We start from the raw sequence: 27,848 nt of genomic DNA, 5'->3' as shown, positions 1-27,848 counted from the left end.
GTGTCACTGCTTGCTAATTTGATTTACCCAATCACAACATACACATGCTGTATGTCGGTCGACATCAACAACATACAGATAGTTAGTTGCACGTGCAAATGTTATGACTCAGTCCTCTTTCACACGTGTCACATTCTCACGAGGACCTTGACAAAATTTTTCACGCCACGTGGTCCAAACAATTCAATTCTGTCAAACAAAAATATTGGACAGATAGGAAATCAATGATTTTAAACTTTTGTCATCAATAATATCAAAATAGCCGTTAAGTCAGAGTCGAATTATTACACAAAATAGTTTTGAAATTGTACAGTACAAATAATATAAATACTGTACTTTTATATTATTTTTCACCACTATAATTTAATTCTTAATTATAAGCTTCAATTTTAGTAATCTTGGTAAAAGAAATAACTTTTTTTAATTTGAATCTGTCCACGCATATTTAATTTATAATTTTTTTTATCTATTACTATAATATTTTTAAAAAATCAACTTTTAATGCTGTATTTAACAAAAAACCATAGAAACTATTTTCATAAAATCTTTTTATGAAATATTTAAAGTATTCATATTTAAGAAAATATTCGTGAATATGAATTTGAAATAAGCACAAAAATTGAGTATGATGGTATATTAATATTAAAAGTAACCAACCATAGAAATAGTACATTTTGAAGGAAAAATAGTACATTTCTTGAAGGAGCTTCGGTACATTTTGAAATTTCATTGTGGCAACTTGGCACTGAACACTCAGACACGTGGTGTTACACACGTGATGCAATTGAATGATGTGAGTACGGCGTAAACAATTCATTTCACTCACTATATGACATTACAATAAAGTTCGATATAATTCTCGCCATTTTTAATTTATAATTTATATTACCTAAACCAAATAACTTTTAATCAATTTTAAAATGAATGTTATTTGTTTGACAGTTATTTCTGATAAGTAAGAGATAAAGGAAAAGTTTGGTTCATAGCATACGGTTTGGTTTTGGTTTTGGTTTTATATTCGATCGATTCTCGGTTATGTGTCGATCCTGTAGACGTGTTCTCTCAAATATCGCCTTGTTTACAAACAGAAGATTTTCACGAGAATTGATATAGGGTGATCGTGAGTATATGAAATTCTTATTATACACGCAATAAGAAAAAGCAATACTATTCCAGTTTAACAATATTTATGTTATAAGGTCGCACTTTTAATTTGTTTACATGCAGTGTCATTGGATACGCCGATATCGTATGGAAAATTGGAATTAATGGATGCTCCTTTATCTGGGCAGCAAGCAAATTCGATGATCTTATGTTAAAGATTTGTCATTATCTTCCCAATTACGTGTACAGTTTTTAGTCCCCCTTCCTCCCTGTTGTATGCAGTGATGTACTTTTGACAAACCCCTTCCCTTTAATTTCGTTTATAATAGTTTCTGGACCCTCCCGAAGTAACTGAAGAACTTAAAAAATTTACTCAAGAGCATTTACTTAAAGTTTGCTCAAAGAGTCTCAACCTGACCACCAGCACGATTAATGCACTCAAATCAATGTTCAACAGTACAATTTAGTGTCAGAACATTGGAGATTGGGGAGGCCATAACTATGGTCCATTGTGACCAATCGGAATAGAAAATGAAACAAAATTAAGATGTTTCATTAATAATGTTTAATTAAAAATTAAGATTGTTCACATAATTTTGACTCACCCTGCATATTTATACCAATACATACAGCTATATTTCAAGTGAATAGCTTAGATTACTAATGATGCCACAGAAAAGTTGAAATCATTAGTGGGTCTTGTTTTATGTGGTTTACTTAGTGTTTGTACACCCTTTGTGATGCACTTAAGACCCCCGCAAGACGAATACAGACACTTACTCTGAATGCTTTATTCGGAGTCCTACTTGGACCCGGCGATCTCCAATCTTATACATTAGTCAGGGCCGTCTGTCTTGCACGGTTCTCTGATGTTGCCAGATCTTACCATAACAGGTCTTAACATTAAAAAATACTGTATTTTATTGTGTATAATGCACACCCACATTTTTGGCTCAAAACTTCAGGAAAAAATCTTTTGTTTTGATTATTTAATTCAAATTTTTATTTGTTTATATTTAGATAATTTTTTTTGTACTATAAAGGAATTTTGGTATTTGTGTTTTAACATATTTTGGTACAAAAACATTTTATAAAACAAATAATTATAAAACACAAGAACAGATAAACAAAATTTCTTATATCTTATATCAGTAACAAATTTATGATATTTACACATCATAGGCCAAAAACTCTTCAACACTGTTAATATTAGAAGTATTGTTTGTTTTCTTTATTCTGTTTTATTTTGCTAATATGTTGCTATTTGTTTCATTTTGTTGAATTATTGGCTGCAATTGCTTTCATTGCTAATTTGTTGTAAGTTCAACAAAACGAATAATTATATTCCAGGGTATTATTTCATATATATGAAAATAACAACATTCATATATATGGATGTTGTTATTGATTTCTAGAGTTAATTTTTTAACTTATAAGTACAAATAAAATAATTAAAACACTATATAGATACAGAATTAGTACTACCCATGTGTAATGCACAGTCTTATTTTTCCCTGACAAATGTGAGCAAAAAAGTGCACATTATACACAGCAAAATATGGTATGCTGACTGAACTGCATACACTTAGGATAAAATTTGTATACATTTGTAAAGTCAAATGAGTTTATGACTGACTGAATAATAATTCATTTAAGTATTAATTCAAATCAATGTACAGTACTTGTGCTATTCTTAAGACATTTCAAATAAAACTAACAAAATTCACAAAGGAATGAGTTAGTTTACATCACATTTACATTGCTACTAAAAATATAAACTCGTATAAGGACTTTCTGCCCACTCTGCATGTATAGTACTGTACTGTACATTAACAAATTTATCATTCTAAGATATTTGTAAAGATATAATATTATATTATGAAAATTTTGGCCCTGCATTTTAATGAATATTCAGTTAATTACTAATCGAATTTCATAATTAATAACATAATGATTTACTTATATATTTCTTTTTATTCCAGGATTTATAAAAGTTTGAAAGAACATGGATCTTGACAGTCTATTCAAAAGATATTTTTAAATTTTCATCTAAATTTTATTTTACAATAAAAATAAATTATTTAATTTATATGTTAATTTTATTGAAAGAGTTCTCTTCATTTATATTTAACAGTAGATATCTTTTTTAATATGGAACAGCTGCAAATAATTGAAGCAAAAGTAATTTGGATGCCTATTAATGATATTTTATTTGTTGTGAATCAGATCAATGAATATCTTGGACTTCAGTTAATAGATGTGAAAGAATTAACACAAAATCTTGAATATTATGAAGAAAATTATACTGTATTTAATTGTAAAATTATACTTGCTGAACCTTTTTCAGAATATGTGCAGGAAATAATACATAAATGGTGTAATAAAGAAATCATTGGTGATAATCGCAAATGGTTATCCTTGAATGATATTGAAAAACTTCATTTAGATTTTATATTAGCAGATAAACAGATAGAAGCAGAAAGTTTTTCTTTTGGAACAGTTGTTGAATTAAATGATTTTGTCGAGTTTTATGGTTCCCAAAAACAGAACTCTGATGAGAATTTAGAATATGCCATAAATGAAATTGAAGTTTCATTTGAGCATGATTGTGAAAAGTTCTCTTTATTTTTTGTTGTTTCAAGAAAAGAAACTTATATTAAAGAACCAAATGATGAAATTGCTTTGCCTCACCACTTTGAATTTGATTATTCAAACATTTCTAGAATGTTACTAAATAAGGTATCAGATTCAGATAATTTGGAAATTTATCTTTACTTAAAATATCCTCCATTAATATATGGAATTGAAGAACGACAGAAACCAGAATATTTTGATGATGAAAGTTCGAGTGAAGATTTGGATCCAGTTCCATTTCGAAAGACCAAATTTGCAGACTGTTTGGAATCAGATATTACCTTATCGACAGTATTAAAGTTAGAAATTCCTTGGTATTCTGCTTGGGAAGCTGTCTGTAATTTTGTACACAATTGTAAAGAAGTTGAGTGCTTTATTTCTCCAATTTGTACAAGTTTTAAGAATGAAATATATCCTGTTCCAAAAATTGAAGTTAATTTCAATTGTAATTATGCTTTGCAGTGTATTCTTTCCAGGAATAATGACATTATCATGCAGTTACACATGAGGAATGAATTAATATCAGTTGAACAAAAATTAAATGAGCTTGCAAGTCAGGATCCAAATGCATTAGAAAAGGCATTATATAAAATATATTTTGCATTGGAAAGAAAAAATATTGTGATATTTTCTAATGCTCTGAATTCTCTTTTTTCAAAATACAATGGTATTCCTAATTTAAATAGTGATTACTCTAATTTAGTGAGTTTAAGACAAGCTGTATTAACTCCTACAAGAATAATTTTCTTAAGTCCACTGACATATTTAAACAATGGATTATTTAAAAAGTTTGATGCAGATTATGCCATCCATTTATCTGTGAGAGATGAGAATTTTCAATATTTAACAGATTCATTAACAGAAGAATCATCACAAAATAAAATTATTCCTACAATTGAAAAAAAATTAAAAGAAGGATTTAAAATTGGCAATAGACAATATAATATCTTAGGATATAATTCTAAAATGCTAAAAGATCACTCTATAATGTTCTGTGCAGAAGATTCAAATGGAAATGGTATGGAAACTATTTTAAAAAGCATATCAAAGTCAAAGCAATTGAAAGATACCATTGGGCACATGAAATTTATGGAAGAAATGCTAACAGAATCTTTAACTTCATTAGAAGTCAATGGAATAAATATCTCAGAAATCCATGATAAATGCATTCCATCTGGAAGTGGTAGAATATCTCCTGAAGTTATAAAAATGGTAAGTTATTTTTTACTGTATAAAATAAAATATTAACATTTTTCTATGGTATTAATTCATCTTTAAGAACAGGTGTTGGAATTTCTTAAATTTAAAATTTTTAAATTAACATTAAAAAAATGAATGACATTTAAAGAAATGACAACTTTATTAACAGTGATAATCTAGGATAATCATGGTGACACATCTGATTCTTTTAGAAATTGCTAGATATTTGTATCTGCTTTTATTCTGAAATTTTTCTTCAAATTGAAAATGTTCTGTCGATTCTAATAAATTTTTACAAATATATATTTTTTAAGGATTAAACTTCAATTTTATTCATAACTTGGGGCCGTATTCTGGTCACCATCTCTGGTCTCTGGTCTCTCACAAGCCGGTTTCCATTGATTGGTTAATCCAAATGATTAGCCAATCATCAACCAGCTTGCGAGAGACGAGAGACCAGAGACAGTGACCAGAATATGGCCCAAGTTTTCACATCTGATCAATTTTTTTTCATTTTTAAACAAGTACAGTCAACAACATAAATAAATCACCACCTAATTCCAGTCATTGTGAAGATTGAAGATGATGTCATGGAGTCAAATTTGATGTAATGCATAACCCAGACTAGATCAATTGAATATCAACATTTAGAAATATGCTTCGAGTAACTTTATTCATTCCAAATTTCTTGAACTCATTTATCGGGCTGCAATTTTTTCAAATTTTAGGCCTATGAATTCCCACTGTTGTCCATCTGTGTGTTGTCCCTAATCCCAAGAACAGAGTTAGATAGATGAAAGCTGAGACCAGATGTAGAAATTTAGAGGCAAGAGATCCCGATTAACTATATAAGAACTTCCAGTGCAAACTGGAAGTCATGTTATTTCAATTCAAAAATTTTCTCCTGAAAGGAGTTAGATAAATGACCAGCATGACTCTATTGCTAACAGGAAAATATTGATGAACATAGGCAAGACACTACTAAACTTAAGTGTGTTGTGACGAAAAATTGCAACCCAGCATTGTGACGATCATAATAAATAATTGTTCATTTTCTGTTTAATTTCATTTTATACTTATTCCATTAATATTTGTCCTGAATTAATTGAAATTTTCTTTATATTCTTGTGTTGTCTTAGCTTACATTTGTATTTCTTTTATTCAATTTTTAGGTCTGTGATAAATTAGAATTAGATTATATTCCATCTGCTATGAAGGTTTTATATGGAGGATGTGAACTAACATTATCCATGTGGCCATGTTTGGAAGGAAAACAAATTATTTTCAATAAGAGTGAAAATAATATCTCATCTTGTAATTCCCATATAGAAATTTTAAAAATCAGCAAACCAAGTAAGTAGACAATAAATTGCTTAACTTAAAAAATAATATTTGATTAATTGAATCAAATAATTTGAATAAATTATTTCAGAACTTGTTCATCTTAATCGTTTTCTCGTCATGATACTGTCACAATTAAATGTTAAGGATGTAACATTTTTTAATCTTCAAGAAAAAATGTTGAAAACTATGTTAAGATGTTTTATTGATGAAAAAAAGGCAAAGCATTTATTTAAAGCACATAATTTATTTTGTATCAATTATGATGATTTGCAAGAGGATTTTGAATTATTACAAGAACCATTTTTTCAGTCATTACTGCAAACAATTATTCTGAAGCAATTGGGTAGAAATTTTATCATATAAAAATCAAAATGAAATCTTGATTTATTTGTTTTTAATTTCTCTATGATTCTTTGTTAGAAAACTTACGAAAAGATACGCAAATATCAATTCCTTCCAGCAAGGGTAGAACTATGCTTGGAATTGTAGATGAAACAAAGTTATTAAATCCTGGAGAAGTATTTTTGCAATGTTCTAAAGACATATGGAACAATAATACAGAAACTGATATTATAACTGGTAACTAATTATTAATAATATCCATCAAACAAAAAATATATTTAATTTTTAACTTTTTAACATTTTTGATACAAATTTAAATCAATATTTTTTAGTAAATTCAGTACAGGTAATTTAAATTACATTAAAATTTTCAATACCAACAGAAAATTGTTTTCAGTTTAATATTTTGTATGGCTTCTGATAAGTCAATATTATCAAATATTTTATTAAGTAATCAGTCTATATAATAATTGTGTATCAATACACAATTATTATACTTTATACATTATATCAATACATTTTATATCAATATATGTGTGTAAAAATGTTCATCAATTTTACTTTTTAAATAATTTGATTTACCATATTTTGATGAGCATAAGTTGCTGTCAAGTATAAGATGCACCCCTATTTTGAGACAAAAAATTTAGAAAAAAACTTTTTTAATGGGATTGTCTAAAGATGCATTTTATTAATCATAGTGGCCAAGAAATTCTTCAACTGAATCACTGCTATCTACCGGTAAATTACATCCATTAGGAAATATATCTATGACGTCATTAATGACTGATTCATCATCCCTTTCTTCTTGAATTCCCAAAGTATTGACTGAATCATCATCATCAGAATCTTCATAGATTGCCTCATCTTCTGTACCATCCATGACGATTATTTCAGTTTAATAAAGGTATCAATTCATCCATCCTTCATATTCTTGAATAAAAAAACGAATAAAATGCTTTATTAAACTGAAATAATCGTCATTTCTTAATGTAAACTCAGAGGTCACGTGATGAAGTCGACAGAACATAGCGGCGATGACTCGTGTGTCGCTACTCTGATAATCTAGGTACTCTAGACATTCGGTTGAGGGACCATTTGCTTAACGGACCACTGCACAGGTTGGTCCCTAGAGTGGACCCTACTGTAGGTAATTTCACTGTAAAAAATGGTTACCTGTCGAATATAAGACACACCATGATTTTGAGCCCCAAAAAGTAGTAAAAAAAGTGCTACTTATACTCGTCAAAATATGGTAATCAACCTTTGTATTAATAAATCAAAAGAAATCTAGTTTATGATAGGAAGTTTAGCAAAAAGGTAAGTAGTTTTGAAGCCATTTTGCTATGCATTAGGTGGATCTCAAATCGAATAATTTGAGAAAGAATACAAAAGGACAGAATTTGAAACTTTTTAAACTTTTATGTTATTCTGTATTTATCCAGGTTGAATTACAATGAACAAAAATTAAAGTTATAAAGTACAGATTGTCTTTGATAACAACGAACTCATAAAATTACTGATGACCAAAATCTAATCTCATTTGCATATTAAATAGGTTTGAAGTGCACAACCAAAGGATCTGGGGCAGAGTTTTTACATGTTTTATTAATGATATTGTCTTTACGTACAGTCGAAACTAATTTTTACGTTATTCTCCAAAGGAAGTTTCTAATTTCATAGAATAAAGGTAGCTTCATCTTATAGAATCCTTTCATCTCTAGAGCAACTTCAGCAAGGATTTGTTTTATTTTTATACTTATATTCTTTCTATTCTTTATAATCTTGGGATAGCCTAGAGAAAAATCCAAAGTAATTTGGGATAAATTATTTTTGCCTTTCCTGATACTAGAGATCTCTCTTTTGAAAGAACATAGGGCTGCTTATTTATATTTACATGATATCATTAATAGAAGACAAATGTTATGCCCTACACCAGTGATGGACAATCTTTTCTGGATTGTTTTTGATCTTGGGTGAACTTTGTATGCCTCTGGCAGGCCTCATGCATTTTTTTCTGACAGAATTGCAGGCTTTAAGTCTGCCAACAGGCTCCATAACCACTTGTACACTGGATACAAAATACTTGTATGCGAATGTTATGCAAACTAGTAATCTTCCTTTTAATTGTTGAGATTAGTTTGAATGACTACACATCTTTATCTCAACACCGGAGAATACTAATAAAACCTCTTTCTAACCTGTTACCAGTGCGTTCTCCTTCTTCTACTAAATCATAATGAACCAAAATAACTCTTTAACGAACAAAATAGCTTTTTACTAACGTTTTCGAATCCTAACAACGGTTCTTCTTCAGGTGTATTTTTGAATCTCTGATGGAAATACCCATAAAACTTCAACTTCGAAAATACAGTGGTGCCTCGTATAACATACTTAATCTGTTCCAGGTGCACATCCGTTAAGTGAAAAGTCCATTATACGAAACGTATTTTCCCATAGAAATACATGTTAAAACATATAATTCGTTTTGCAGCATAAAATAACCGTACTGTACCATTAAAAAAATGAAAATGGCACAGTCACCAATTATGCCGGATAGTCAGATGTTGTGAGAAGGAGGTGGAGGAACACTTTCTTCACACATTCATACAGATAGACTTTTTACACATTGCAGCAGGTCTCTTTTTATTGTTTTTTAATCGAAGTCAGATTCAGGAGAGGCTACTGGAGCTTGCAGGGTCAACTCCTCTTGTTCCATCCTTTGTTATTTGGCATCTGGCTTCTTGAAAAGCATGTCCAAGGTGGTCTGTTTCTCTCTCTTTTTCAACACCTGTCTGAAATGATGGGCAAGGGTGTCATTGTAGAGATCATTGATCCTTCTGACCTCAGCTCTGTTTGGATAATGAGTGTTGGTAAACTCCTGAACCTCTCCCCATTTGACAAGGAAGTGTTTGTCAACTTTCACTCCTTCTGATGATTTCTTGCTTTGTTTCAATTGAAATCACCTTTCTGTTCTTTTAGAAACCATGATTTGCACAAAACTTGAATAAATGTAAATACCCTGCACTGAGGTGATGTACATAATAAACAAGGAAACTCTGTACTTCAGATATAATAATAATATATTCTAATAATACTAATATATTATAAAAATAGCAGATTCTTATTGGCAACGGCAAAAGAGTGGAAACATCATTCGCACTTGTTTGCAGAAAGACCGTTGTTCGCCTCACGTATTTGCCAAACGGAAAGTCCATTGTTCGCAGCCAGTCCGTTGCTCAAGTCACGTAACAGTCAAACAGAAAGTCCGTTGTTCGCAGTGTATGTTATATGAGGCACCACTGTATGTATGTTCGAATGCATGTTTTCCGTTTACATCATTGTCTATCATGCACAGTAATTTATGATAGCCATATTGGAATCAACTGCGCATGATAGACAATGACATAAACGGGAAACGTGTATTTGAACATACATATTTTCGAATTTGAAGTTTTATGGGCATTTCCATCAGAGATTCAAAAATATACCTGAAGAAGAACCGTCGTTAGGGTTCGAAAATGTTAGTAAAAAGCTATTTTTGTTTGTTAAAGAGCTATTTTGGTTTGTTACGATTTAATAGAAGAAAGAGAATGTACCAGTAACAGGTTAGAAAGAGTTTTTATTAGTTTGAATGTTCTTCATCATGAATATCAGCTTAAATTAGGGTTAGCTTAAGCAGTGACATGAGGTAGAAAACAGGAAAATAAAATTACAATTCCAAAGTCCCAAGAGCCACACATTAGGACCTTGTGAGTTGCGTGTGGGCTAGGAGATTTTTATCACTGTCTTAGACATTGTCAACAAGTCTTAATGAAAACTTTAAGATTTATCAGATTCTGGAGTCAACCCCAAAATTCTGGTTTTATTATCTAAAGGAGTAGAAAATTTTCCAAGATCTACATTTTAATCAGGTTATTTGTAATAACTGATAGATAAAATTATGTTTGTTTTCTTATATTTAATATGAATTGAATTGTATAACTCAAAGTTATATTTTTTACATGTTTAGTAAAAATCCATCAAAAATATAATTATATTAAAAAAGAATACCATCAATGATATTAAAGCAGAATTAATTAATAATTTAATATTTTTAGGCTCTGTATTAATTGTTAGAAGTCCATGTATACATCTCAGTGATGTTCAGAAGTTTACAGCTGTTGATATTGAAGAATTACATCATATCAAAGATTGCATTGTTTTCTCACAAAAAGTACAGCAAAATTCAATGAAAGGTAAAAATACTCAAATCCTGCTGACATTTTTAAAAATGTTTAAAGATTCTGTACCTTGTTATCTGCATATAATTTTAATACTAATTGAGTACTTTCAGTTTTATTTGGTTTATCTTTAGGTTCTTTATGATCAAAATAGATGATGTTTGTTACATGTAAAGTTTAGAAAAAATATATATATATACAGGTATTTCCATATTGAAAATACATTCAATTGTATGTATAAAGAATATAATTAAAAAATTTTGAGTAAATAATTTTAAAATACTTTAATAAAATATATCAAATAAATTAATAAGGTATACTCGATAAATTGTTTGCCTCTACATTGAACTTAGATATTGCCTAAATTCTAGCAAGCACACAGTGAAAAGCAAATTATGCTATCAGTAGTTCCTTATAGGTAATAAAAAGATTAAAATTGATTTCTGTGGACAAAAACAACAAGCTAACCATACTATAAAAGTTTATACCCATCGAAATAGAACCAGGTTTATTACATATGAAAGAATATATATGCAAAGACAAAAGAATGTCATTAGGCAAATTTAAAATAGTTGCAGATTTTCCAGATTTAATATTGAGGAATTCATAATTTATGTAAAACAACAAGATCTATAAGCAACTCTGAGGAATACCAAAGTGGTTGCTGGCATTAGCAATATAGCCAAATTAAAATAGTCATAAGATGGTGGAAGACAAGAGCATTAAAAATTAATCGGACGACAACAAACTAATATTAAGATGTATAGACACTCTATTGGATTTTTGGAAACGCAACGCAAAGTGAAAATCAACTATGTAATGAAATTTATAAATCAAAAAACTCAATAGGAGTATTCATCATTCATAATTCTTCTGTCATCCTATTGGATGACAGAATATATTCATAAATTTTTTTTATAGATTTAACAGCTCCTCTCCTTTTTATATATGGTTAACTAAAGTATTGTGCACCTCATTAGCAGTAAATGCTTTTATACATTGGAAATCATTTGATAAAATGATCTGCATATGGAGCTTTGGTAAGTAGAGCAATCACATTCCTCAAAACTATAAGCAATCTTTCAAATCACTATTAAAGGGGCAATTGCAACAAGATAAAATAAAAAACAAAAGAAATTTTAAGAGTTAAAAGTAAAACAGCAGCATCATTAATAATGTAATTCCATCAATAACACACCATACCTTATAACACTTACTTCCAACATAAACCAAAAATGGTGCTTAATTCAACTTTTACGTCTTTCACTAACGTTTTTGAACCTCTGGTTCTTCCTCAGATGACAAAAAACAGGCAAAAGAATTTAAATTTGATGGAGCTGATCTTTTTTGAAAAAAATTCTGAAATGGAATATCGGCGGAAACCCATGCAATCGTTGTCATTGTTTGCACATGCATCGTTGAGAGCATAACTTTCATCTCGTCATGTGTCATATACCAGGGTTTGCCACACTACTGATAAGGATATTTTATCTTTACTGTTGATACAATTGTTACCCTGAGCTGCTTTGTGTATATAAATCGCTTCCATCAAATGCAAATGGTGTGTCTGGTGCGTGGTGTATATTATCCTGGCCTGATTAAATAAAGGTTGTATCTCAGGGTCCGTGGCATACTGTGCCAAGGTGGATATAGGCCTTGGCACAGTATGCCACGGACCCTGAGATATGATTACATATGATGAGACAAAGTTCAAAAAGAGAAAAAATGGCTGCCATACCAGTTCTCTAGTTTTTATGCCTTTGTAGATGTCATTTTTTGTACACAGAACCTTTGTAGATGTTACCTTGGCACAAGGAATGTATTCAATTAGAATTTCTCCTATTATGTTGCAGGAATGGTATAACATCAAAATGTATTTGGTTGAATTGCAGCTTTTACCTAAGGTGTATTCAATCATTAATACTGAAAGTTGACGTAAGTTCTTAAATAGATTCATTCATGAGTAGAAAGAAAAATTTGAATTTTTTTTTTGAATATTTAACATTATATTCAAAAATAAGTTTTCCATTTTTGAATATTTAATGTTCCTCTTTTTTAAAATTTTAATGTTTCAAAGTTGTTCTTCACCTGAAGATGACATTGATGTTGAAAGTATTTGTGTTGATAATAAAAACTGTTTAATGCCAATAAACAGTTATTTATTGGCATTAAACAGTTTTAATGAATAATATGTTGGCAATGTGATCTAATCATTTTTATATATCATCTTTTCCTTTCCAATAATTAGGGCGTATTCTGAAGATGGCCCAGTTGAACTTATTTGGATGCACACCTAATAAAACATGACCATTATTGTCTCCAGCAGTAAGTACAAATGAGGCATCCTAAAAACACAGGGTGAGAACAACACAATAAACATACAAATATGAAACAGAAATACCACAACAGCTATATGTGCAGGCCCATCTTTGGTACGTGCGAGGCCCTGGGCCAAGAAAAGCTTGGAGGCCCCCTTAAGGAATTCGTAATGGAGGGTTAATGTTCATAAATTTTTTCAATTAGTCTTCTCTTCTAAACATATTGTTATATTTATGTTTAATAAAATTTATCAAACATATCTTTTGATTGTTTACTGTTTATAATAATTTTATTACTTGTTGCTCTATTCAATTTTGCATATTTTCAAGGTCTCGAATGTTAGGAGGCCCCTGGTCCCAGGCCCGGTAAGCCCACGCCTAAAGACAGGCCTGTATATGTATGCCACGGACCCTGAGATATGATTAATTAGATAGTATTTTTTCTTTTAATTCACAGTATCTTATGGAGATGAATATTTAGTAATTTGGATGGATGAATTACAGTTTCCTTGTTTGAATCCTTTAGTCAAGGAAGAAGAAGAAATTTTACAATCCTGTCAAAAAGGCAGGATTTGCATTAGATATTATAAGAATATTATGGTCATGCAAACAATTAGAAATGATGGGTAAGTTGTCAAAAAGCAGGGATATACGCAATAAGACTATTAGGTAACATAAACTATTTCTACATAACTCCACTTTGCTATCTGTAACAATTAGAATCAAAGAACATTATAAACCAGTAGCAAAGAACAACAGTAATATAATAAACAAAAACGTACTTACTCATGCCTCTAACCGGTGTGTAGAAATACAAAAATAAATAATATAATGATAAATTTTGGCTGAAGAGTGTCTGAAGTCTAGAATGTATACAGAGATAATGTTTAATGAAGCATAATTCAAAATAAATCTGTATGCCTAATATATATGTTTAACCTATATCAGTTTCAACATGATAAGCCTGTACTATGGTAGCCAGATATTTATTTACTTTATTTACTTTGAAATATTGAACAGTAATATAATTCATTGCTGCAGATATGAGCATGGAAGAAAGAGATGAAGGTATACTGGGATGAGTATGAAATTATTTCGGAATGTAGATCAAATGTCCCACTGAGAGTTTTAGAGCAGATTTACATATACTGTATCACTAAACACAGAAAAGTTATAAAAGCCAATGATGTAAAATAAATATATTAGTGTTGGAAAATGATGTTAAGCAAACTAAATTTTAATTTTCAAAAACAAATTTCAGAAGAAAAAATCTTAATTTTTCACATACTGCTTGAATAAAAGATATAGCTGAAGTAAATATAAATATTTTACTAAACCTGATACATTCAATAACACTATTTGAATTGCCATATGTCATCGGGTTATAATTTTACATAGTAATTGTAATAACTGTATATGTTTGATAATTATGGATATATTTCTTGTTTTAAATGATTATTTGATATTTTTATCACTTATTGAAAAAGTTTATTCATTGAAAGATTTTTATGATAGTATTTTTTCTTTTAATTCACAGTATCTTATGGAGATGAATATTTAGTAATTTGGATGGATGAATTACAGTTTCCTTGTTTGAATCCTTTAGTCAAGGAAGAAGAAGAAATTTTACAGTCTGTGATAGTAAGTGATTTTGCACTGTAATTTCATTCTTCAAGTTGAATGTAACGAAAAATTTTTTATTAGTGTATTTGTTAATATTAATTATAATATGTAACAACAGTAGCCAAAAACGTGGTTTTCTAGCTACATACGCTGATGAACATTAGCAGGCATTTCATGCAACATAGCTGACTATTCATAAATTCTACATGAAAAGTTTAGTTAATAATATTACACTGTTTCTAAAACAATAAAACTGTGATGTGAGAAAGAAAAAACAAACTTAATATGACTGAAATCAAAATATGTATTAAAAGCAAAATATTCTGTCTCCACCGAAGCTGAAACCATCACTTTACAAAGAAGCAGCATGTAAGTAGGTCACAATGGGTCACAGGTGAGGGTCTACAATTCATTTCACAAAAGACCACCCGTTAACTTCCTTTGTGGACTCAGCATGAATTTGTGAAAAGGGTTAACAAAGTGGAAATAAGGTCTTTGTGTAGGGATATGAAACACAAAGATCTCATTTTTGACTCAGACTTGGTGTTGAAGAGACTGCTATTCATTTGCTCCTATAGCTGTTACCGCTAAAGCTCGAAAGTCGTTAATGTGTACATTACCTAGCTAATCTGCAGATTAACTAGGGTGATCTGTTAAAGTTGCTAAAATTGTTCTATTTCTCAAATTACTTAGGTAATCTGCAAATTATCTACTAGGCACTCGGTAAAGTGAAAATGAGATCTTTGCTGGAAGAACAGCAATGTTTCTGTACGCTTAAATTAACATAATGTTCTTTATTTATTCTAAAGAATCAAGTTAATACAATCAAACAATCAACAAACTAGTTGATAGAATCAATCCTCAACCAATTAAAAAACATACAAAAAATCAAATGGTTTAAAATATTAATACAATCAGGGAAATTATTATATAGATAACCTCCTATGGAATTTAGGGACTTTGAGTGTCTATCTGAACTGAGGGGACCGAGACGACTTCAACGATACCCTACTTTTGGACCGGAGATGAAAAATAATAAAGTTATCATACTTTTTCTGGTGATTGCATGATATAATTGTGCAGTTAATGTTACCTATGGTAAGTAAAATGACGGCTCGTCTCTGATTCCATCAAACAGAAGAAAGGAAACAGCAGGGACGCACGTTCTAACCTAACCTAACCTAACCTATTCTAATAATTTTCCAATTCTAATATTATCCAATTGTGCTTACTTATTAGTGCAGTCTAAAGATTGGTGGCACTTTGAATTTCATAGCAATTGGTTTCTGCGACAAGCACACCTATTTGTGGTACATTTATTTGTGGCAAAGATCTTATTTTCACTTTACCGAGTGCCTAGTAGGCAATGTGCGGATTACCTAGATACTCTGCACATTATCTAGGTAATTTGAGAAATGGAGCAATTTTCACAACTTTAACGGATCACCCTAGTTAATCTGCAGATTAGCTAGGTAATGTACACATTAACGACTTTCGAGCTTTAGCGGTAACATAGCAACTATTTTTTAAGTTTGATTTTTGAATAATGACCTTTGGTTATATAGAGATTTACTTTTAGTTTTTATGTTATTATTATATATTATTATATTATATTTATCTGTATATATGTTAACGACCAAACCCGATTTCAGGCCAAACTAGTTTATCCTACGCATGTCAGGATATACTAGTTTGGCCTAGGCTGAACTGATTTATGTACTACAAATAGGCATCAGTGTAAAAAAAATGATTTTGTGTAATTCGAAATGCCACCACAGTACACCCGGTGGTTAAAGTGTACCTAGGTAACCCCAAGGCAGTGCTTCGGTTAGGTTGGTTTGGTTAGGTTAACTACATTTTTAGTAGACGTTTCCTGTTTTTTCTTTTGTTCAAGAACTACTGTGAATCAATAACTAGTGACGTTAAACAATGGGCGGCCTGCCAGCAGCTCCCCTCCGGGAGGAGTCTGCCAGGAGCACGANTATTTATTTATTTAATTTTGCCTACATTTTTTGAACCCTTAATTAGAATTTTTTCAATTAATTGCAACTCATTTTTCTTTTGCGACATAACAATAGTAATTGTTTTAGCATTGTTTTGCACAAAAGATAATCAAATTTAAATTTATTTTAATTCTTTTAGTAATTTCATTAATTTTTGTTTCATAAATTTGCCCTGCTAAATAAATTTGCATAAATAAATTTGCTTTTTAAAAATTTTTAAAACTTTAATTTTTAGTGAGTTAACATTAATTGAACAATTGGGCTACCTAGTTATTATTAGTGATGTGCCAGATATTCGTATTTGTATCCGTATCCATATCCGCAGATATCTGAAAGAAAAAAAGATCTGTATCTGTATATGTTACTTTTTAGTGGATCTTTAACGGATCTTTTATCTTAATGAATTTCATTACTTATATGAAATTTTAAAGATAGGTAGCAATAAAATACTAATAACTTCAATTTAAATCACTTTTTATTTCTTAAAATCACATATTTGGCATATTCATATTGCAAAAATTGAATATTTATACATTAATTATAGTAAGTTATCAGTATAAGGTATTAATTTAACTATCTTTATAGTGAGATCAAACCTCTCATGCTAATTGAAATAATCATCATGGTTATATTATATTATATTATAATAATTATCCAATAAAATAATCACATTTTTAAAAACTTAAAAAAAATTAAATGTCATAATCAAAATTAATTAATGGTAAATTGTACTTCAAAAAGAGTGACTTGGCAGCTTTATTCCCCAAAAGTCTATTACCATGAGGATCATAAATAATTCTGCTGCACTGAAAAACTGCTCACTTGGAACACTTGTTCTGATACAGTGATCTATTATTATTGCTGTAATTTCACATACAACTGTTTGTACTGTGAAGTTGGAATCCCCCGAAATAGAATCTGTATAAAGACTTGAAATAGTTTAATTGGAAAATTATATCAATTTTTGTTACTTTATCCTGTCTGTCTTTGTGGTGAATTCTAATTTCGCACACTTTCACACTATAAACAAAAATACATGCAGTGCAAGTCAAAACACGTCGCATTACTAACGCAAAGCGCCAACTATCGGTCCAAGATCACATGTACCGGTGCCGACTGAGTATGAAAGTTGAGATCCATATCCATATCCGTATTTGCAGATCTACATTTTTAATGATCCGGCACATAACTAGTTATTATATATAATATATAATATATTTTGATCTACTCATTTCTATAACTAACAAGGAAATGTGACTAATCAGTTTCAAATTTGAATATACAGTAAACAAAATAATAAAACACTAAAACAAAATTACTGTTTTTCAAGTAACTATAGGTCAGTATCAGATATATTGGTCAAGAAATGCTATGAAATAAATTAAATACATATTATTTTGTGTAATTAATTTAAATGTTATTTTTCAAATTTTTGTTAAAACTATTTATAAAGAAAATTATAGCAACATCAGCATTTAAAATCAGGACAGAATTGTAAGAGGCAGAGGTCATTGCATGCCACCACACACTGCTTTGGAATATCATCCTTGTAAGATGGCACACTCCTTATAAGAGATACTAAAATAATTTTTGTTAATTATTAGGTGTAACTGTAGATGCCAGTTGTTCAATAATATTTTATGCATATATTCAGGAGGCTGCCAGCTACAAACTACAAAAGTTTCATTCAGATTTGTGCACCTTTCATGTAAATAAGTTATTGTCTATTGGTAATAACATAGAATAAGTTTTATTAATTTTAAACCATTATCATACAAAACTATGCTTGTGATTTGCTAATTTCAAAAGCTACATGTTAATTAATCATACTTTTCACTTACAAAATTTGAACAGTTTTTACAAAGCACTTTTACAAAAGAAGCATATATCTGTTTTCTAAATATTATTTATTAGAGAGACTTTGAAACTTAAACATTATTATCTATCTGTAAAAACAAGCGAAACTACATATCATCATTCCTAGATAAAACTGTATTAAAAAATGTATGATATAAGCAAATGATAAGTGTTTTATGTATCATTGTTTTTTGTTTTTTTTTTAGATATTTTAGATACTGTTTTATTAACTTTATTACATCTAACATGACTGTCAGCATACATTTCATTAGCATCAATATTCAATAAAAGTTTACAAGGATAGTGTTTAGCTAAGCATGTTTATTAGAAATTTTGAATTCTGATTCTGACTTTTCTGCCTTCAGAACAGAAAAGTATATAATGTTCAGTACATTAAAAGAAAGTTACATCAATATTATAAAATTTTATATACATTTTAAATGTTATTTACATGTTTATACAAGCTGTTTTGAAGATGGAGAAAGTTTACTCTTGAGAACTTTAATAATGTGTTTTTAGAAAAATCATTAATTAAGCAAGTTTGATTTCTTGAAATGAATCAATAAGTTTCTTTGATATTAAACTTAATTTCTTAATTGTTGATATATTAAAAATTTATTGTTTTTCTGTGTGAATTTTTCAAGTAAATAGTAAAATTGTGAAAAATTCATACATAAAATGAATAAAATTATTTTGTTTACTTTGTTTTCTGAAAACGTAAAATTAATTATATGTTGTGATATTTCAATATTTTAATTTTGATTTATAATGATTTTGTTTTTAAAATTTAACATTAAGCTTAATACCAGCAGATAGTAATTTCAGTATTTATATACCTATCCTAGTGCAATATAGAGTTGCAGAATATGTTTAATCACACAAACAAGACTGAGAAAGTTTATGGTAGAAAAAATATTATGATAATAGCTGCAAAAACAGTAAGATAAAATGGAGTAGCATCTTGGCTAAACCTATAGACATTAATTGAGAAAATTTGTTAAAACTCAGGGAAACTGATTTAGAAGTGAAATTAGAATGTTGTTTATTTTGTTTTAGTCTCTTGTTATATTGTTGCCTACATACACTATTATGTGTTTGTGCAGTAGAAAAAAGTTGCTCTTGCTTACCAAACCACAGTTTTGATTCTTACTAGTGATGAGCAATATTTCATTACCAGTGATTTAATTGCCATTGCTAAAAGTCATCAGTATCACCAGAGTCGGTAGATATACTGGTCCTTGCACTAAGCTCTCCAGTAGGATTAATATCTCAGGTTGCTGATGCTGGCATGAGCATTGTTCTTTTGTGAGAAGTTTATTTATCTATTTGGTTAGTAGGTAAATTTCCCAATTTTCAAGCATTTGTTTTTCAACTCTTTTCTACTGTTCTTGTCAAAAAATCTTATTTGTAATTACATTTTTAATTTTATATCATGTATAAAGAAAAAAGGTGTATTTGGTTTATAAAAAAATTAATAAGATGATTTTAAATTACAGATGAGGATGTGAATAAATCAAAAATGGTTATATTTTCAATTTAATTTATTCAGATTTTAAATAGATATCTGTTTAAAACTGTTGAAACTAATATCTCAAATATTGTAGTAGAAATAACAGAGACTTATTACACTGCTACTGGTAACATAAAAATGACACTTCTTTCATCAAAATGCAATCTTCTGTCATTTTAATGTTACCAGTAGCATTGTGATAAGTCTCTGTTATCTCTACTATAGTATTTGAGATATTAGTTTCAACAATTTTCAAGACAAGAAGCTCTTTTGTAATGTTTAAAACTGTTATGTTGCTACATGTGAATGAAAGTTTTGTACATAATACTCTTATATAATATATCTGTTTAATAAATAGGTAATGATAAAATAAGTAAATAAATTTGCATATTACTGTTTTATTTTATTACATATGTATGACAATTAAGAAAACCATAGCTTATCCTCTGATACATTTAAATAGTCATAGATATTCAATTCAGATAAAGACAAACTATTTTTTTAATACTGTAATTTATTAATTTTAACACTACATAAAGTGTGCTATACAATTTTACTTGATTTAGTACAGTGAGAAAGTATTTGGAATGAAGTAGTGTTGTACTTTTGAAACAAGAATTTACATTTCTTATGATACTCACATTGGCTATACATAGTTTGGTAATTTATATAAAATTCTGCGCTATCAAATGTAGAATATGAATGAAGATTTAATGATGGCCTACTATTCCTGTCCATTTTGTTTATATAGGTTTAAAATATCACTAACATATCTTTCTTTTAGTCTCCATGTCATCCCTAATCACTATCGCTGTCAATATCTAACAATACTGTTTGAAACTATTATTATCTTACATTTACCTATTTTATTTGTCAACATTAACTTATCATCCTCTAATCATATCTAAGTTATTATGTGTTTGTAAATATGTTGAATATGTTGTTTAAATAGTTGGAATTTCCTCTTTTTCCTTTAACAATCTATATTTGAAATCCAAGAACTAAATTTATTGACTTTTAATCCCCCTCTTTAATTAAGCTATTCCTAACTTTTTTGGCTCAACTTAATCTCTTTCTATCTCATTAATAAACACTGTGAATAACATATCATAGCTCTTTTCTCATTGCAAACTACAATAATTTACCTAATATTAATAAATAAAAAAAGATATGGGCTTAGCCTTGATAGACTCCAAACCAACCCTAAATCCTAAATCTCTTGTTTGTAACACTTTAAACCTATCCTATCTTAACACAAGGTTTAACATTTCTATACATTTCCATAATTAAATGTATATAATTCTCATCATTCCCATTTCTTCCTGATTCACAGAATTCTCAGGAATCCCAAAGACATCCCATACTAATAATGTATATACAGGCTTAACTATAAATTTTTATATGTTTTCTTGTCCTTAATGAAAACCCCAAAAATATTTAAAAATGAACACAAATTATAAGCAAAAAACAAACAATCTAATCAATTTAAAGTCTAAAAGTGACAGTTAATAGAAATATAAATATTAACAACATTTACGAATAAATAATGTTCAAAACTGGATTAAAATAATATTTATAAGCAGTCCTTTAAAAAAGACAAAAGAAATAACTGAGTTAAAAACAAGAAAATCTTATATATTAAAGGAATTTCGAATGCTGATCTCCCTATTGCTCCAGCCAAACTTAAGACTATGTGTGATCATAGTGCTTGAAGTGGCAGAAATATTTATTAAACCCAGAATAGTAGCATTACAGCTATTGGTAGTACAAGGACCAATATATCTATCAACTCTGGTATCATCAGTGACATAATATTTCAGTACTGGAGATCAGGAATTTTTGTAACTACAGTGAAGAACCAACCATAACGATATCATCTGCAGTTAAAAAATTCATGTGATTACATAAACAGAGTTGTTGAGAGCTTGTCGGATCAGGGGATAGCCAACCCTTTCAGCCCTTTTGTTTTTTCGAAGAAATGGAATACCGTATTTACTCACATATAAGACAAAGTTTTTATCCATTTTTCACTGCTTCAAAAACCTTGATCGTCCTAAAGACACAAGCAAAGGATTCTTTGTGTTTTTGTATAATTTTTATAAACTATGTATTTGCATATTTTACCAGATTCTCACCTTCTGGTGTTTAAAAACAAAAGTATTTTATCTGGGTTGTTTAAATCATTCTTGTGTATTGCCAGGAGTAAAGATGAATAGCAATAGAAAAATAAAGCTTTTGAATTGAATTCCAAAATTACATGGGAGCTCGATATAAGTTTTAATCCATCCCACGAGAAAATATGGTTATTCAGTAATCAAAATTCAGAGAAACTCATAAGTGTAATTGACAAAGAGTGAATTTGACTGTTAAGTATTGGCAAAAAAGGTTCCCAGTTGTACAGCTTTACATGAACAAATTATGTTGTTGATTTTACAAGATTTTTTGTTGAAGTTTAAAATGCCAGTAATTTTTGCGGGACAATGTATGCATTTGTGTGCATTTGATATTTTATTTGTTATTAAATGAAATAAAATTAGAATTGTATTAATTAATTAATTAATTAATCAATTTTTCTTTATACAAATAACACTTACGTAAAACCTGGTAACCATTGAATGCCGATATGTTCAAAAGGAAATTATTCAATTTACAACGTCCAACTTCATTTTTGCACAATAACCTGAGGAAGAGCCCATAAGGGGCCTCGAAAACATTAGCTACCCTAGTATGCAACCACTCCGGTTACCTGGTTTTACGTGAGTATTATTTGTGAAGACGAATAATAACTAATTTTTTTAATTTTAATCTTTAATGTCACACCTCATCCTATATGTGAGATCATCTTATATTTGAGTAAATATGGTATGTAGAATGTTTATTCTATATTCAGTAAAACCTGCTTAATTTGACCACTTTGAGCTGGTCCTTACAAAATAATACACTTTTCAATAGGAATATATCTGCACAAAGTGACTACTGTCTATTGTGAATAGTGACCACTACGGTCATGTCCCAAGATAAGAAATCATCTTGGGTAAAGTGACCATTAAATAGAAACATAAAAACCAAACAATTTTAAAGAATGTAATTCAATTTGTATTGATCACATTGCAAATACAGTATAAAACATTTGAAATCATCATACTTTGTGGATAAGAGGTTTAAATGAAATTTTACATAATCTTTCCAAATATTTATTTTGGAAGCTTGTGTAATAGAAATAGTACTTTGAAAAATTTTAAATAATCACAAATTGAAAACATTAGAAATGCAGTGCAATTTTTAGCAGCTGCATTAGCAGAAAATTTATAAATTTCCATTATGATAATAATCATGGGTCACTATCAAAGTTTCCCTTGTCAGTGTTTTATATTTTGACTTTGTCTACTGAAGTGAGCTAGCTTTGTGTGTTCTTTGTTAAATTTCTGTGTGTGGATTTTTAATTCAAAGGCGAGTTTAATTTTTTCTTTCTTTTTTTCAATAACTCCTAAGTTTCTTATGCCAATATATCAAGGCAAGAAAATTATAATAATAAACAATGCTTTTTGTCCACGACTATAAATTAGACAGAGTTAGATAACCTAATAAATAGGGTATAACAATTTGCAGGGCTTATCACACCAAGGCCGACTGAAAGAAGGACCAGAACTTTTATAAAAAAAGGTTGGTCTTTAATAATCACATTTCAAATTTAGGTAAGTATGCATTTCAGGTACAAGGACCCTTCATCAGCTTACAAACACATGGTAACAACATAACAAATACAATACCAATAACCTGCCAATACAACAGGATAACCAACATATGCAGTGCACTGCATTTACAATTTCTCAATGTAACCCATACACTAAAACTAAATATCAAGTATAAATTAGAATACAATGACAATGTGGTATAACATATTATCTGGAACTAGTAAATGTCTTAGTTTCTCCTACATTTTCCAAATTCTGGTAGACGGTTACACTATTAATAATGAATATTGTTAAGTATATTAAAAAAACACAAAAAGGGGAAAGGAAGCTAACAATAAACTTACTCTTATTAAAACCAATTGGTCTCCATATTTTAATAAAAACAAAATACATCTAATCTATAAGCCTTTGTGAAGTCAACTGCACTGTCACACTGCATTTTACAAAGTGATGTGACTATACTCCCTACATCTGTTCAGCATCTGTTTCAAGGTTAAGTGAAAACGATGTCAATCCACCCCTCATGTAGCTTCAGTCCCACGTTGTTATTAATTCTGATGTCTTCCTGTATTTTCAGAATTTCTAGGTGTTCCTGTAGTCTTCTTTTTAGTTGATTGTTTTCTGTCATAATACACTTGATGCTATCTTTTAAAATTTCACAACCTTCAGTGTTGCAATGTTGTGCCACTGATGATGATATNTCTTATTCCACACACTAATTTCATTTGAAAATAGTAGGCAAGCCAACAAAACAATTTTTGCATTTTTACATATATACAGAGCCATTTTATCATGAAAATGTCGAACAAATTTTTTATTGAAGTCTTTATATTTAACTTAGGCATTGGCCTTTCTCTTTTAATAATGTTTTCTTTTTTATTATATGATCTTGAGCCAAAACTTTTTTAAAATAAATTTTCAATATTGCAATAATATTCCGAAATGCTAGCCACGATATAAGGGCTAAAATTAAAAATAAAATTATAAAAACTTACTTGGTGAAATAAAATATAATGTGGTGGATATACATACCTGGTACAAAATATTCTTCAATTGTATGAATATACTTTTAAAGAAAATTATAAATATAGCTCTGTAAAGAAACATATATAAAAATAACATAAAATTTTCTTTACTTTATAAATCTTAACCACTTAGTCAAATAGCTCCCTACGAGTGGAATCAGAGACAATCCTGCTAGGTGTGCACTGCGTGCATGCACACGGGCTGCCAAATCCCGAGGGTGCCCATACCGGTCAATGTCAAATGCCTCTTTTCTCGCATCACTAGCATATCTCAAAGGACGTGACAGGGTTGTAAATTTTAAACGTTTCTCACTATAGCTGTAAAAATCTAAATACGTTAAACTTAATGGTCATTTGTTTTCTAACTAATTCGTTTTAGGACTAGGTGTTGTCCACAGAAATTTCCAAAATTTACAAATTCTCAATCACTCTCGTTAAACTGGAAAAATTTCTGTCTTTATTACATCTAATATTTCGAAGAAATCAGTCTCCACTGTACTCGGCTAGAGATGGTTCAGATAAGCTTTTGTTTAAGTAAAATTTCAGCTCTTTCATCATGGTTTTGTTTATGTCCCCAATTCCCTAATCACTTAATTATTTAACTACTTTTTAAGTAGAATTAAGTCAAACTGGTTACTTTGTACTCGAATATTTGTAGTCTTGGGAAAAAGTGGAAAGACAAATTTTTATGACAACGGATACTTACGGTAAATCGTAAATTTAAGGAAAATAAATTCAAGAGCTTTTTCTGTACCTGGTGCATCTCTCTCATTCATTAAATTTAGTTGTAAATGATGCTACCAAAGTTACTTTGGTAGCATCATTTACAACTAAATTTAATGACAGTAACAGTTAACTTTTTAACATTGTATAAGAATAATGACAGTTTAACTAAATTTAATGACAGTAACAGTTAATTTTTTAACATTGTACCAGATTTTTTTCTACATCCTCTTATAGATGGGGCATACAAAATCATAATATCACTGGTTTAACATTGAAATCCGTAAGTAATATAAGATGGGAGAGCAGAATAAAAGCAAAATAAATATATCAAATATTTTAATGGATTTTTTTTAACTTCTGTCAACTATACAGAAGTATCATAAAAACATACCAGAAATTCTTATTGGTTGGGTTAAGTTATAAATCTACTCATGATTCACGTAATCAGGCGAGAGCAGCCAAATATCTAGCAGGCGGGCTGCTAACAGCCCAGAACTGGTCCTGGATAGAATTGGATGCGGTATACGTGTAGCATCCACCCAAGATCCTAGGCTTCCATTAGCTAAACCGGGTGAGGTTGGTGCTCCGTAAAGCGCATGCGCAAATCTGGCTTTTTGGATGCTGACAATACAGTGCTTCCACTCTGCCACTAATATTCGAATATACAATAGCAATCTTATTTTTTTTTCATGTGTAGTATAGAAATTTGTAATAAGATACATAATGCAGTTATAATAAAATATTGTGCGATTATTTTCATATAATTAAAATTAATATGTATTTATTTTTTAGAAAATACAAGGGAAGCAGCACATCCACCGCTTCCATGATGGCACGCCACTGATAAAGCAACTCAGGATTGATAAATTTCTCATAAAAAATTTAATTTGTTTCATTGTATTTTCTTCTGAGTTTTCATTTAGACTACTGTATATTCAATTGTTTTTTATGTTGATTTTACTTTCCCAGCTATTATGTATACATAACACAAGATGAGGTAAAGATCTAGAAATGAAATTTGGCATGGCAGCTTGTGTATAAGGGACATCGATGCTATTAAATTTTGGTTCTTAATTAAAGATAGACAGGATGGAGACATAGAAGGAGTCATGTGTCATATCTCGAGTGGGGTCAGACTTAATGAAGATGTTATGCATTATTATCGTTTACAATTTTATATGAAACTGATTACTACCCTCAAAATTAAGCTTTATATTGTAATTAAAAAATATAAAAGTTATGAGATTACTTAGAGAATAATATCAATAGCAGGGAAAGCTATGCAACTCATTGCTGGATTTTTTTGTATTTCATATTAAATTTTCTATATTTGGGCTTTTTGCTTATTTCTACTTAACTGATTTCATCAAGAACACCTACATCCCTCTTTCTGCATAAGGTGACCACATGGAGCTTGTCCCTTCAGTGGTCACATTAATAGCGGGTTTCACTGTATTCAAAATTGAATTCTTGTTTACTTGTTTATCATGGAAGAATGGCTGAATCAATTTCTATTCACATAAATATTACTACTGTAATTATATTTTTCAGAAAGTTATAAACTATTTTGAAATAGATTAAATTACCAGTATTCAAAAGAAATAACTTCTATTTATTACTTAATTTATGTATTTATTTGAATTTTTTTTTACAGGACAAAAGCACAATTGAATTTTTTTGTGATTATATTAAAAATGATAAGCTTGAAAGTTTATACTCTGCGTACCTGGTTTTGGCAGACAAGAATGCAGATGGCATATTTAGTATTAAATGCAAGAAAATTGCAAAAATGTATTCAGAGTGTTTAAAATCCTTTCAGACTGAAAAATTAGAAGATAAAGATGATTTTCTAGAAGACTTTCCAGATTTCTTAGACAAGAAATTACAAACCAATACTTATCTTTCCTACAAAATTGTAGGTCAACTGTATCGACGTTGCCAAATAATGCATGCAGATTTTGAAAATTTTGTAAATTCAGAAAATACTTCACATCTGACTCCTGATCAAGATTTAGATTATCATGGAAGAGAAAATTATGAAGAATCTGCCAACAAAGCATTACTGATGTATCATAACAAATTATCTGAAATTCTTGAGGAATATGGAATTGAAACTGAGGAAGAACTGGTATCTAATTCCATTAGAAAACTGCATATACAAAATAATAAAAATTTATGCAGTACATCCTTAATTCAATTTAGAATAAAGATGTTAGTAGATCAGATGAGAAGGGAATTTGTTAA

The 27,848-nt window shown here is 29.5% G+C and overlaps 1 protein-coding gene across 7 annotated transcripts; it reads left to right on the top strand.

Annotated features, from left to right (window-relative positions):
• The first annotated feature begins 661 nt into the window (after positions 1–661).
• On the top strand, positions 662–27,555 carry LOC111619721 (probable RNA-dependent RNA polymerase SHL2). Of its 7 annotated transcripts, XM_023361501.1 has the most exons (10): positions 745–793; positions 943–1,120; positions 3,087–4,950; positions 6,111–6,291; positions 6,371–6,625; positions 6,703–6,861; positions 10,725–10,862; positions 13,623–13,791; positions 14,703–14,806; positions 27,259–27,386. In XM_023361501.1, exons 3-9 carry the CDS (start codon positions 3,256–3,258, stop codon positions 14,716–14,718), a joined length of 2,613 nt encoding a protein of 870 aa, XP_023217269.1. In that variant the 5' UTR covers positions 745–793; positions 943–1,120; positions 3,087–3,255; the 3' UTR covers positions 14,719–14,806; positions 27,259–27,386. The 7 variants fall into 7 exon arrangements, with proteins under 7 accessions (XP_023217270.1, XP_023217269.1, XP_023217272.1 ...); XM_023361502.1 differs by lacking the exon at positions 943–1,120 and having other exon boundaries at positions 662–793; XM_023361504.1 differs by lacking the exons at positions 745–793; positions 27,259–27,386 and adding an exon at positions 27,424–27,555 and having other exon boundaries at positions 807–1,120.
• Positions 27,556–27,848: the final 293 nt, after the last annotated feature.

This window comes from Centruroides sculpturatus, unplaced genomic scaffold (genome assembly GCF_000671375.1).
Source record: "Centruroides sculpturatus isolate CEXI.00-Female unplaced genomic scaffold, Cexi_2.0 scaffold141, whole genome shotgun sequence".
In the NCBI taxonomy this organism is placed as follows: Eukaryota; Metazoa; Arthropoda; class Arachnida; order Scorpiones; family Buthidae; genus Centruroides; species Centruroides sculpturatus.
This window is presented reverse-complemented; position numbering and strand designations above follow the sequence as displayed.

Excerpts from the sequence above, each read along its gene's own strand:
- LOC111619721 (XM_023361504.1), top strand. The coding sequence starts at position 3,256 with ATGGAACAGCTGCAAATAATTGAAGCAAAAGTAATTTGGATGCCTATT. Across the intron at positions 6,626-6,702 it reads AATTATTCTGAAGCAATTGG|AAAACTTACGAAAAGATACG; the intron begins GTAGAAATTTTA and ends ATTCTTTGTTAG. Across the intron at positions 10,863-13,622 it reads ACAGCAAAATTCAATGAAAG|TATCTTATGGAGATGAATAT; the intron begins GTAAAAATACTC and ends TTTAATTCACAG.